Source organism: Diabrotica virgifera, chromosome 4 (assembly GCF_917563875.1).
Source record: "Diabrotica virgifera virgifera chromosome 4, PGI_DIABVI_V3a".
Taxonomy (NCBI): domain Eukaryota; kingdom Metazoa; phylum Arthropoda; class Insecta; order Coleoptera; family Chrysomelidae; genus Diabrotica; species Diabrotica virgifera.
The window spans coordinates 225,798,960-225,813,091 of NC_065446.1; the positions used below are offsets into that span (position 1 = coordinate 225,798,960).

General features: G+C 33.5%; 1 protein-coding gene across 1 annotated transcript in view; it reads right to left on the reverse strand.

The window, feature by feature from the left end:
- Window positions 1-4,991: 4,991 nt before the first annotated feature.
- The window catches only part of LOC114329359 (3-hydroxy-3-methylglutaryl-coenzyme A reductase), a 68,167-nt gene continuing 59,026 nt past the window's right edge, over window positions 4,992-14,132 (reverse strand). Inside the window, exon 5 of the mRNA XM_028278424.2 lies at window positions 4,992-5,495. Within this exon, the coding sequence (XP_028134225.1) occupies window positions 5,044-5,495 (452 nt within the window). The 3' untranslated portion in view covers window positions 4,992-5,043. The remainder of the gene's footprint in view (window positions 5,496-14,132) is intronic.

Below are 14,132 nucleotides of genomic sequence, written 5' to 3' on the forward strand. Positions count from 1 at the left end.
CTTATGAAAAAAGAGATGAACGTGGAGGTAGTAACAGAAGAAGTAATAAAACTAGGTAGCAAAACCTGCTTGGTTAAATTGGAGAAAAGGCACGAAAAAGACATGGCCATACAGAATAAAAGTAAACTGAAGCACATAAAAGATCATAGGATTTATATTAATCATGATTTAACAAAAGAGGAACTACAGATACAGGGAAAGTTAAGACAAATAGCTAGAGAAGAAATAATAACAAAGGGAAAAAAGGTTAAAATTAAGTTTAACAAGCTAACATTAGATGGAGAAGTGAGGAAATGGAATAGAGACAGAAACCAACTAGAAGAAAGTTTATTACCCGGCAATTTAAAAAACCTATAAGCAATAAAATGGACACGGATAAAAAAGAGATGACGCCAAAGAAAATGGAAATGTGCGAGGACAAAAGGAAAACAATACAGAGAAAGAAAAATTATACAGAAATAGACACGAGAAATACCATACTTATTTTTACATGGAATGTAAGAACATTCCCACATAACAATGATGTTCGCATCATGTTCAAAGCATATACTACCAACATTCGTCGGAGTATATTCTTTTTAGTATATGCGTAGTACAAGCATAGCATGTACCTTAAAAAACATTCTAAATTTCATGTTCTTTGCATATACTTCAAGGAATATTCTCGTACCGAATTTACTGAGTACATTCGTGTAAGTAGTATCTCGGAATATTCGTAAAAGTTTATTCTTAGAATATACCTTTATCGAATATTCTTAACACATACTTATAAGTACATTCTTAACACATACTTATAAGTAGATACTTTTAAAATATCTTAAAAATAATATGTATGTATAGGAAGTATAATATTAGCCTTATAGATTACCAACTTCGTTATTTTTTAGAATAATTAATAAAATTTTTGTATGTACGTAGTATTGGACGAATTTCATTTCAAAATTGTTGTATGGTAAAAAGTTTAAACATTAATTGTATTAACGTTTATTATTAAAAATTCGTTTTCATAATTGAAATGACTACCATTTCGAGTTTATCATGAGTATTTTTACATCGTTGGAATTTGAATCTAGGTACATTCAATTCAATATGGGCCATTCCAGCACCAAAACGTGCTAAAACCAACAACCAAAGGCTTTGGTGTTGCCAACCGTCGAGTAAGTTTTTTCCGTCAACTTATCTTAAAAATTCCCACTTTTATAAAAAAATTCCTTCCTGTTTACAAAATCTGACAAGATATGTTTATTTATTTTCAAATATTTTGATTTTTTTTAATAATTATTTACAATTTGGACTGAAGCAAAAATTCCTTTTTGAGTTAATTTTTTCCTTTATATATGTTGAAAATTCCCACAAAAAGGGAGATTTCCCTCCGTTTGGCAACACTAACCACCGATGTTGTTATTCCACAATACATATCCCCCGTCTTATTCTGACCATTTTTTACCCGAATGGATCAGGGATAGGAAACAACGGTAAAATATGAAAACGAAAACATGCACCATTTATTTGTATCGATGCAGTGTTAAGGATGAAGACGAATGATAAAGTACTAGAACTAACATAATCTCTTTATTTTGTTTGCGGTGCTTCAAAATATATCTAATCTATTTTGGTAACTCAATATTACTTAAATAGTAGTTATCTAGGTAAGTACATATAAGTATATAAATTTTAGTTATTTATACATACTTTAGTTTAGCTAAATATTATATAATAATTTATATAAATAACTAAAATTTATAAATATGTACTTACTTTTTAAGTAATATTGTAGAATGTAGGTACTAACTACATTCTCATATGCAATTAAAATATATGTAAATATAATAGGTATTTGGTAGAACCAGTAGAACCTAAGATGAGATTAGGTGATGCTGAAAACATACTTCTGAGCAATATAGCACATTGATAGCACTTTCTTAGAATATTCTTTAAAATATAATTCTTCCCATATGATTCAGTGAATTTGTACTCTACGAGCCGTCTAGTGGGAAAGTTTTGGGGTAGTTCTGATTTCTTTCATTATATATGGATTTTGGGCTGCTGAATCCGAATATGAGTTTTGCGGACAAAATTTCTTGCCGGAACATTGAAAAAATCGCGAAAAAAGCGAAAAATTTCAGCTTTTTTCCGCTTTTTTGCTCAAATCTCGAAAACTATTAACTTTTAGTAAATGGTCTGTTAACAGAAATTAAAGTACTTAAAATTATCTACAAATATCACTAATTACTTTTTTTTTTCAGACAAACCGTTCGGTCTAAAGTGCAAGTTGAAAATTGCCAATTTTTACCGGTCTCGGCAAAACCCACTTTTTACATTCCAAAACTTTAGTTTTTATTAGAATATTGTCATTTGATAAATTTTTCCTAGTTTTCTGTACAAATAATAAATGTTAGTTCATAATATGAATATGTTATGTCTCTTCTCACAGCTTCCATGATCTTGATTTCTGATAAATCTTGAGGTTTTGTCCTTTCAAAATGTATTAGTTGAACAGCTCTCCGACTTCCATAAATCTCAGGTGCGGGTTTAGTTTTTAGCCGAGGAATGGATTGGTTAGGAGCTATTGCATGTTTTGGTGCAATACAAGAAATGCCACCCATGACGTAAAAAGTGTGGTATCCGTCGATTGTATGTACGTTAACCCTTTCTGTCCCAACGCTGCATATATATGTTTTTGAAAAAGTGGGTCTGTATTCCCAGCCGCCGTATATATACCTACATTCAAGGTGTTATGGAAAATATGCGTTGCTTATAAAATTTTAGACTCATTGGTGTCCCAATGCGGTATAAATATGTCCGAAAATGTTACGATTATTGTTCCCAAAGCCTCAAAATGTTGGCACCAAGACAGGTCATGCGGACCCATGAAGGTGAAGCGTTTGTAGCCACAGAAAAAACAAAAAAAAAGAAGTGAATCGAGATACATGTGTGCAAGATGCGGAGTCTGTCTTTGCGTAGTGTCATGTTTTGAGGAGTACCACACAAAAGAAAACTTTTAATGTTAATTTACATTACATTATTTTTTTTAAGTTAGTTACATTTTTTCAAGTTGGTTTTGCTCTCTGATGAGTACCTTTGAAAAGAAAACGTTTAAGTTGGTTAAAAAAACTCATTAAAAAACAGGTTTTGGTCATTTATTTGTTTATTTATATGCGACGTATATATAAGGCAATTGGACTCTAAGCATGAAAAAACCTTTGGGATTAAGGGACCAACTTGCAAGTTAAGGCCTGGCATAGAAAGGGTTAAAATCAGAGTTTTCGTACTCCTGTTGTGTAAAGCACGGCTGGTCAATTTTCTGCGGATCGCCTGCGATTGCTGACACTTCCAGATAAGCAACGCGCTTGCTCAAAGTCTTGTAGCGGCAGTAAGGCCCAGATAGTTAGTTGGTCTCACCATTCCTTGCAGGGTTGACCGTTTTCTCTACAAAAAGTACGGCTCAAGAAAATAGGTTGATGTAGTTTCCTCTTTGGGGTTTTGTTCATCCTATACAGAAGCTGTTCGCCTGGAAGTGTCAGTATTCGCAGGCGATCCGCAGAAAATTGACCTGCCGTGCTTTACACAGCAGGTGTACAATAACGCTGATTTTAACGTACATACAATTGACGAATACCACACTGTTCACATCATATGTGGCATTTCTTGTATTGCACCAAAACATGCAGTAGCTCCTAAGCAATCCATTCCTCGGATAAAAAAGAAACCCGCGCCTGAGGTTTATGGAAGTCAGGGAGCTGTTCAACTAATTCATTTTAAAAGGACAAAACCTCAAGGTTTATCAGAAATCAAAATAACAGATCCGAAGGAAATGTTCACACCAACTGAAACTGTGACTCCATCTGTGCCTGATCTTCTGCGGCTCTAAGGGAAAAGCACAGACATTCGCGGCCTCTTAGGACGGAATGGACTCATGGAAGCTGTCACAAGAGACATACCATACCTATGAACTAACATTTATTATTTGTACAGAAAACTAGGAGAAATTTATCAAATGACAGCATTCTAATAAAAAATAAAGTTTTGGAATGTAAAAAGTGGGTTTTGTCGAGACCGTTAAAAATTGGCAATTTTCAACTTGTACTTTAGACCGAACGGTTAGTCTTAAGAAAAAAGTAAATAGTGATATTGGTAGATAATTTTAAGTACTTTAATTTCTGTTAACAGACCATTTACTAAAAGTTAATAGTTTTCGAGATTTGAGCAAAAAAGCGGAAAAAAGCTGAAATTTTTCGCTTTTTTCGTGATTTTTTCAATGTTCCGGCAAGAAATTTTGTCCGCAAACCTCATATTCGGATTCAGCAGCCCAAAATCCATATATAATGAAAGAAATCAGAACTACCCCAAAACTTTCCCAGTCAAAACACAATTTTATTGAATCAATACAAAGATGTGCGATAGTACGTTCTAAGTATATAAATAAAAGGTCTATAGCACTTCCTTGGAATACTCTAAAAAGTACGTTCTTGGTATAAACTAAAAATATGTGCGGTAGTACGTTCTAAGTATATAAATAGAAGATTTATAGCACTTCCTTCGAATGTTCTAAAAAGTATATTCTTGGTATATACTGAAAAGAAGTGCGGTAGTACATTCTAAGTATATACATAGAACGTTTAAGTACTGTAATGTAGTATATACTCAGTATCTGCTCTGCACATTCGCAATAGTAATTACGCATATTCTCAATATATACTTTTTTTTGAAAAGTATGTTCTATGAATCTACTAAGAACATGAAATTGTTATGTGGGTTATACAAAAGAGGAATGGAAAAGTAGAGGAAATCTCGAAATAATAAAACAGAAGAGGATGCGCTGATCTAGCCAATCAGCCATCTTTCACTTTGGGCTAAGAAACGCAAGAGCGCCCAATACTCCATAAGGAGGAACTGCAATAGAGAGAGAGATTATTTGTTCTACTTTCGAGATTTTTGGGAAGTATTCTCATTTAATTTAAAGCATTTAGGTGTTTTAATAATTTAAAGCATTTCTAAAGGTAAAATAAATTAATTTATTAAATTATAAAACAAGTATCACATTCAACTGCTTTTAGTCAAATTACACAAACTTCCTGCGATATCACAACTTAAACTCATAGCATCTTTACTCGAGCAAGACCTATTGTACTTCAGATGACTTTTGACCAATTGACCACTTGCCAAAGCAGCCATCAATGATAGTTCTCCTGCTAGAACTGTTCCACAGACAATTCGAGCTAATTGCTTGGCGTTATCTCCAGGTACCTCTTCGTTAGACCCAGCTACGCCCAACATTTTAAGACATGCTGATTGTGCCGGTAAAATTGTGCCTCCGCCTACTGTTCCTAGTTCTATCGAAGGCATTGTACAAGAAACGTATAAGTCTTCTCCATTTTCACCCCAAGGTTCCATAATTGTTAAGCAGTTACTACTGGATACGTTCTGAGCAGCGTCTTGGCCTGTCGCTATAAAAATGGCAGTTACAATATTGGCAGCGTGAGCATTAAATCCGCCTAAAATGAAAAGGTTCAGTTAAAAATGTTAATAAAAAACTTGGTATTTTATTCTTAAAGTGTCACAGTTTTCTTATGGGCTTTGATTGTTCACTTGTCTGTACATTTAAAAGTCCTATTCGCTTAGTGAGTGTTGTTGAAGGGGATAGCATAAACTATAACAGGGTGAGAAGCGGCTAAATATGGAAATATTGAACATCTTTTTTAGCACTGTTAGCCCATGTGGTGAGACCGCTCCCGTCTGAAAAAATGTCTGATTCGGTTTCTTTGTGGATTCCTATTCAAAAATATCTCCTTTAAACAAATCTAAAGGGTGCCGAACGGAATTTTTGGACAGAAATAGTTTAATAGTTATTTATGATATAAGTGTTAAAAGTACACGTTTAAGGCACGCATGTGAAAGTTTGCAGAATGAGCGATAGCGAATTCTGCAATTCACATGAGTGCCTTAAAAATGTACTTTTTAACACGCATATCATACAATATTTTTTCTACAAACGTAATTACAGGACAATATCTACAAAAACTTTTACTTGAACTTGACTGACATTCCATTTTTATATTTTTTTGACATTACATCAAAATTGTCTACACGGTCAATACGAACTGCAGTGCCTTAAAAATATTTTAAAGCACTAGTGCCTTAAAGTAGCATTTTTAACGCACGCATGGAGTGCTAAAAATTGCATTTTTAACACGGTTGTAGAAAAACAATTTTTTTTAACAAATACAAAGGATCACCTTTTCTGCCCCGAAGAATATTTTTTTAGGTTTTTTGGGTCATTCTAAACAAGAAAGGTATCTTGTAATTTTTCTCAAAAATTGATAGTTTTCGAGTTATAGGCGATATAAAATCTGAAAAATGCGAAAATACGCATTTTCAAGGCTTAAAAACTCATATTTAAATTAGTATTTTTGAGGTTGCCAAGTACTTGAATTGTAGTTGAAACATTCATTTTCAAGATTCTGCAGGCTGATCGGGTCTAACTTAAATTTACACCGTTATTATTTAATTGTTAATTATGCGTGTCCATGAGATTTTTGGAAAAAGTGCGCGCCGCACCGGCAAAAACATCGGATGGACACGCATAATTAACAATTAAATAACAACGGTGTAAATTGAAGTTAGACCCAACCAGTCTGCGGAATCTTGAAAATGAATGTTTAAACTACAATTCAAGTACTTGGCAACCTCAAAAATACTAATTTAAATATGAGTTTTTAAGTCTTGAAAATGCGTATTCTCGCATTTTTCAGATTTTAAATCGCCTATAACTCAAAAACTATCAATTTTTTAGAAAAATCACAAGATATCTTTCTTGTTTAGAATGACCCAAAAAACCTAAAAAAATATTCTTCGGGGCAAAAAAATTAGATCTTTTGTATTTGTTTAAAAAAATTGTTTAAACAATTTCTGCCCAAAAATTCCGCCCGGCACCCTTCAGATTTGTTTAGGAGATATTTTTGAATAGGAATCCACAAAGAAACCGAATCAGAAATTTTTTCAGACAGGAGCGGTCTCACCACATGGACTATGTTAATATAAAGTTTTTTGAAAATAAATAATAATAATAATAATAAACTCCGTCTGCATGACAGCTACATAAATTCAGTAGTTAAAAACCAAGGCTCAGTATGGAAAAAGAGAACGGAAGACGAGGAGGACCGAGAGTAAGATCGACGGAAAAAGCGGAATTGGTAGAAAGAAAAATTCATGGCTCCAAAACCTTCCGTCAATGGACTGGCTTATTAGTCCAAGAGGCAGCGCTGAAAAATCTCTTTGAATTTACTAAAGCTAGATTTTTCACAGTTAATTACTGTGATTGTGTAGAGAAACATACTGCGGTCGGTCAAGCGAAACGTAGAATAGCGGTTACTGAGAGGGTATTAAAGTTGCTTTCCTACGAAGGTAATTAAATCAATTTACTAAGGCTGAAAATTAGTAAACACATTCTAAATTGAATATAAATAAAAGTTATTATAGTCGGTCAGCTGTATGACGGGACAGAGCCGTATCACTATTTGGTCGTCAGCAAAACTTAGGGTATATACATAGATATTCATTCCTTACTGGTAAACCCATTCCTTCGCACTTTCTTTTCCATGGTTTCAGGGTCTTTTCCAGGAATATTTTGAACAGGGTAGGGGATGTGGAACAGCCCTGTAGTAGTCCCTTTGTCTTCTTAAATGGACTGCATATTCGATTGCCCATTTTGATAGCTACTGTGTTATTTTTGTAGAGTGCTTTTACAGCTTTTATTAATCTTCGTGGGATTTCGATGTCTTCCATTGCTTCCCATAGCTTGCTTCTAGGTATCGAGTCATACGCCTTCTTAAGATCTACGAAAGCCAGATGATTGGATCTGTTTTTGGCCATTCGTTTTTCTATTAGTTGTTCGACCGTGTAAATGTGATCCAAGCATGCTTTCCCCGCTATGAATCCGGCCTGGTCTTCTCCGATTTTATCCTGTATATATATTTCTAATTTTTCCTTTATGGCCTTTCCATACAGTCTGCCTATAGATGCTATTATGCTGATTCCTCGATAGTTTTCGCAGTTTTTCCTATTTCCTTTCTTATACAGAGAGAGTCTGTAAAGTGGAATAAATTCAATATCTCAAATACTAATTGTTTTTTTGGAAAATGCTCAGACCTGTCGATTAGTATTTCAAATTGTCCTTTTTGACATTCAATAAAAATGTATACAGGGTGTCCCAATTTAGAGATATGACGTCATCGTCGATTTTCTTAAATGGCAACACTGTCATTTTGATAGCTAATTTGATAGGGTTTGTAAAGTTATACATAACTGCAAAATATCAAATTTTTATTCTCTACCATTTACAAGATAATAGAAAATAACAAAGTTATATCTGTAATTTGGAATATATACAATAATTAAAATACTAACTGTTTTTTTGAAAAATGCTCAGACCCGTCGATTAGTATATCAAATTGTCATTTTTGACATATAATAATAATGTATACAGGGTGTCCCAATTTAGAGATATGACGTCATCGTTGATTTTCTTAAATGGCAACACTGTCATTTTGATAGCTATTTTGATAGGGTGTGTAAAGTTATACACAACTGCAAAATTTCAAATTTGTATTCTCTACCATTTACAAATAATAAAAAATAACAAAGTTATGAAGAACAAGAAGTAATCAAATAATAATTGAATTTATTTATTTCAATTAAGCAAATGCTCATAACGTTGCCCATTGACATTTTGACAATAATTGAGGGCAACATTATGAGTTTTTGCTTAATTTATTGAAATAATTAAATTCAATTATTAGTTGATTACTTCTTTTTCATAACTTTGTTATTTTTTATTATCATCTAAATGGTAGAGAATACAAATTTGAAATTTTGCAGTTGTGTATAACTTTACACACCCTATCAAAATAGCTATCAAAATGACAGTGTTGCCATTTAAGAAAATCAACGATGACGTCATATCTCTAAATTGGGACACCCTGTATACATTATTATTATATGTCAAAAAGGACAATTTGATATACTAATCGACGGGTCTGAGCATTTTTCAAAAAAACAGTTAGTATTTTAATTATTGAATATATTCCAAATTACAGATATAACTTTGTTATTTTCTATTATCTTGTAAATGGTAGAGAATAAAAATTTGATATTTTGCAGTTATGTATAACTTTACAAACCCTATCAAATTAGCTATCAAAATGACAGTGTTGCCATTTAAGAAAATCGACGATGACGTCATATCTCTAAATTGGGACACCCTGTATACATTATTATTGAATGTCAAAAAGGACAATTTGATATACTAATCGACGGGTCTGAGCATTTTCCAAAAAAACAATTAGTATTTGAGATATTGAATTTATTCCACTTTACAGACTCTCTCTGTATATTGATGTCATGTATGCCTGAGTTCATTCTGCAGGTAAGTCTTTTCCATTCAGTGATCTCTCAAACATTTTTGTGTATTATACGGAATCGCTTTTCCGATCCGTTCTTTATCAATTGATTTGATATTCCGCCGGGGCTTTCTGCTTTTTTGTTCTTTAGTGTTTTGATCGTTCTTTTGATCCACTAAAAATTTGGTCATTTTTGAAGTTTCGAATTTCCTAAACCTGTTGTTGGATTTAAGTGATTTTTTTTACCACGTTATAGCCTTATTCATTGACAACATCGCTGTAATAATATTGTTGCTAGACAGTCAAACTTTCATTGTATACCGGGTGTACGAATCAAACTGTGCCTTTTTCTCAAAGTTCGCATCACCCTGTGGACTATTCTAGCATTTATAAAATACTGAAATTAAAACCTAATTATAGCCCCAGGTTTTCTTATCATTTTGTTCGATTCATTCGCTTCTATTGGATAATGAAAAAGTTGGGTACTTTAACAACTGGCCATGTTCGTCATCAGTACAGGGTGTTTCTAAATAAGTGTGACAAACTTTAGGGGGTAATTTTACATGAGAAACTAATCACAATTTGCTTTATAATCATAATGTCCGCAAACGCTTCGATTCCAAGATACGGGATGTTCAATATTTTTTTACAAACTGACGATTTATTTATTGCTTTAAAACCAGTTGAGATATGCAAATCAAATTTGGTGGGTTTTAAGACGTAATTATTGCACATTTTTTGACATACAATTAAGAATTTTATATTCACCATTGGCGCGCAAACGGCCAGCATAATATTACCCGTACGCACGCCAATGGTGAATATAAAATTCTTAATTGTATGTCAAAAAATGCTTTAAAATGTTTAAAAAATGTTTTAAAGCAATAAATAAATTGTCAGTTTGTAAAAAAATATTGACCATCCCGTATCTCGGAAATGAAGCGTTTGCGGACATATGATTATTAAGCAAACTGTCATTATTTTCATGTGTAAAATTACCCCTTAAAGTTTGCCGCACTTATTTCAAAAAAACCCTGTACTGATGACTAACATGGCCAGTTGTTAAAGTACCTAACTTTTTTATTATCCAACATAAGCGAATGAATCGAAAGACAAAATGTTAAGAAAACCTGAGGCTATAGTTGGGTTTTAATTTCAGTATTTTATAAGTGCTAGAATAGTCCACAAGGTGATGCGAACTTTGAGAAAAAAACACAGTTTGATTCGTACACTCAGTATACAATGACAGTTTGACTGTCTAGCAACAATGTTATTACAGCGATATGGACCGCGATAGTCGTGACGTCAAAATGTCAAAAAAAAAGGTTTCTTAACACGTTGTGTCTAGGTACACGCTAAAATGGACGCAAATAAAAAAGTTAAACTTCATCAAGCTAGTGACTATTTAGCGTGGGCAGTGACTGTATATTTTGATACACGCTATTTTGATATGTTTAGTGTTTGATTGATAGAAAAATATTTGTTATGACCTTTAATTCTACCTAACTTTCTTATTTGCGTACACGTTAGCGCATACCTAGACACAACGTGTTTGGAAAAATTTTGACGTTTTGACGTCACACTATCACGGTCCATTGTCAATGAATAAGGCTATACGCTGTGAGCTCGTACGTAGAGGGGATATTTACAAATTCGCGAGCGCCAGTAGTGGCAAGTCTGTAAACGTTTACCGGAAATTTGACATAAATGTCAAAGTGATTAATCTAAAATTAAAATTAAAAACATTAATTATAAAAAATATTAGTTGGTCAAAGCAGTGGTATATATTTTTACCTAAAATATACTAACGTTTTAAATGCTGAATTTAAGTTTTTTTAATGTTCTGTAATATGTAATTATAAATTAATCTGCGCCATCTACACGATAATTGTGAAAGTATCCGAAGTAAGAAATTCATATTTTATCAATAGAACGTCAAAATGATTAGCAAAATCTTAAAAAAATCGATTACAATTTAATTACTTTTTTGCGTTGTAAATATTAAGCGATAACAATTAAATAATAAATTTAAAAATTACCAGTGAAAGTTGAATTAGTAATCCGCCAGGAGCGACACCAGCGAAGCTCAGAGCGTATAACGTGGTAAAAAAATCACTTAAATCGAACAGGTTTAGGAATTTCGAAACTTCAAAAATGACCAAATTTTTAGTGGATCGATTTTTTTGCATCGCAGTGTAGTATTCTTGCCACTCGTTTTCTTTGATTTGACCGATCTTGATTTTCTCCGTCTTATTTCTTTTGAGTGACTTTAAGATACGCCATGACTCTGAATTTCTCGTTCCTCCTATGTGTTGTTCTATTTCTGTGCATGTTTCTTTTTCCATCTTTCATTTTTTTCTTTTGCTACTTTTCTTTTTACTTCTTTATTTTTTCCCTGTAGAGTTCCAAGTCCTCATAGTTTTTTGTGTTCAGGTATTTTATATGGAGTTCCTTCTTCTCTTTTATGCATTTCAGTGTGTCTTCGTTTAATTTTGTATTTTGATGGGTGTATTTTTGGTCTTTTTCTCCAAGAGCTTCTAGGGCTGCTGTCTTTATGCAGGTTTTTATGTGTTGTTGTGTATGTTTACAGATAAACGTCGGAAATACCAAACGTTCCTATCAACAAAAACAGACAACGATAAAATAATTTACAAAGAAGCCCAAGCCAAAGTAAGAAAGAAGATAACTCAAAAAAAGAACGAATCATGGGAAAAGAACTGCCAAAAAATCAACACTTACATAGGAGGTAGAAGAAGCACAGAGAGTTGGAGATTTATTAAAAATATGAGAACTAATAAGAAAAAAGAAACGTTAATAAAATTATTTTTTTCATTTTAATTGTGGCTTATTTCCCATATAAATAATTAATCATAAAAATGCCACAAGGAAATAGCTTCAGAACAACATTAAGAAAAAAGACGTTATATCACCAATAACAACGGAAAAATGGGAAGAATATTTCACAAAATTACTAACAGAACAAAGACCAGAATTTGTTAACATATAAGACAACACGATAGGTATACATATAAATTCATCACCATTACAAATAAGTAAATCAGAGATGGAAGAAATAACCAAATCCCTGAAAAATAGAAAATCCCCTGGTCCTGGTGACATCCCTGCAGAATTAGTGAAAGCCGGCACAGACAAACTTCAAGAACAGCTAAGAAAACTCTTCCAAGATTGCTTAAATGGTGCGGAATTACCAAAAGAATGGAAATTATCTATCATGTCAACAATCCACAAAAAGGGCAGCAAGGATTAATGTGAAAATTACAGAGGAATTGCGGTAAACAGCACAATAAGTAGGATGTATGGGAAACTTATTAAGAACAAAATAGAAAATGACTATAGAGATTACGAAGCAGAGGAGCAAGCTGGCTTTAGAGCTGGGCGGTCCACAGTAGACCACCTGTACTCTATTACGCAAGTTATTGAGAAAAAAACAGCCGTCAATAAAGAAGTTCACCTGGTATATGTAGACTTACAAAAAGCATATGACAGTGTGCCCCTCAGCAAACTATGGTCAACCCTACATCAAACCAACATTAAACATGCTCTTATCAAAGCAGTCCAAAGTCTTTATAATGGAACGACTGCAAAAATTAAAACTGGATCAAGGATGTCTGAGGGATTTAAGGTCACGAAAGGATTGAAGCAGGGTTGTTGTATTTCGCCTACCCTTTTTAAAATTTATCTGGAACAAGCACTCAAGCTGTGGAAAAGAAAATGTAATGGCATGGGAATCCCTCTCAATGACGACACAACACTATACACTTTATGTTTCGCTGATGACCAAATTCTGATTGCTCAAGATCATGACGAATTAAGTTACATGACGCGGAAGCTAATAGAAGAATATAACAAATGGGGCCTCGAAGTCAACATTAAGAAAACTGAAGCCATGTGTATTGGAGGAACAAATTAAAAAAGCAGTCCATTACATTAGACGATGGGGTAGAAATTAAACACTGCGATGAATACAAATACCTGGGCATGAAGATAACTCAAGATGGAACACTCGATGCTGCTATAAAAGACAGAAACATACAGGGTAGAAAAGCCATATCCATGATGAACGGCATTCTGTGGGACCAGACAATATCTAAAGCGAACAAACAGCTTATATACAATAGCATACTTAAAAGTATAATCACATAAGGCAGTGAAGTTTGGCCACTGAAACAAAGAGCGCAGAAAATGTTACTAGTAACAGAAATGGACTTCTGGAGAAGAGCAGCAGGCAAATCAAGAAGAGATCGGATACCGAACGAGAGAATACGAGAAATGATGGGAGTAACACATACAATAATTGATGACATAAAAACAAAACAACTGGTATGGTACGGCCATGTACAGAGAATGCCAGATGACAGGATCCCTAAACAGATTTTGGCATGGACACCACAAGGGAGAAGAAAAATAGGAAGGCCGAGAAGAAGCTGGAGGGAGGAAATTGAAAAAGAACTAGAGGAAAGAGAAATCCCTCCAGGTCTATGGTTAAACAGAGAAGAATAGCGGTTAGGAGTCGGAAGGCGTCTGAGAACGCTGTAAACCGATAGTAGTAGTAGTACTTTATGTGTTCGTAAGTCTGTTCTAATGATTCATACCTAAACTCTTCTAGCTTTTGGTCCAATCTTCGTTTGTCTAAGTCTTTTATGGAGTCTTCTTCTAATAAGTTTATGTTGAATTTCTTTTTTTTTATTGAGCACACATTGACAGGTATTGCCC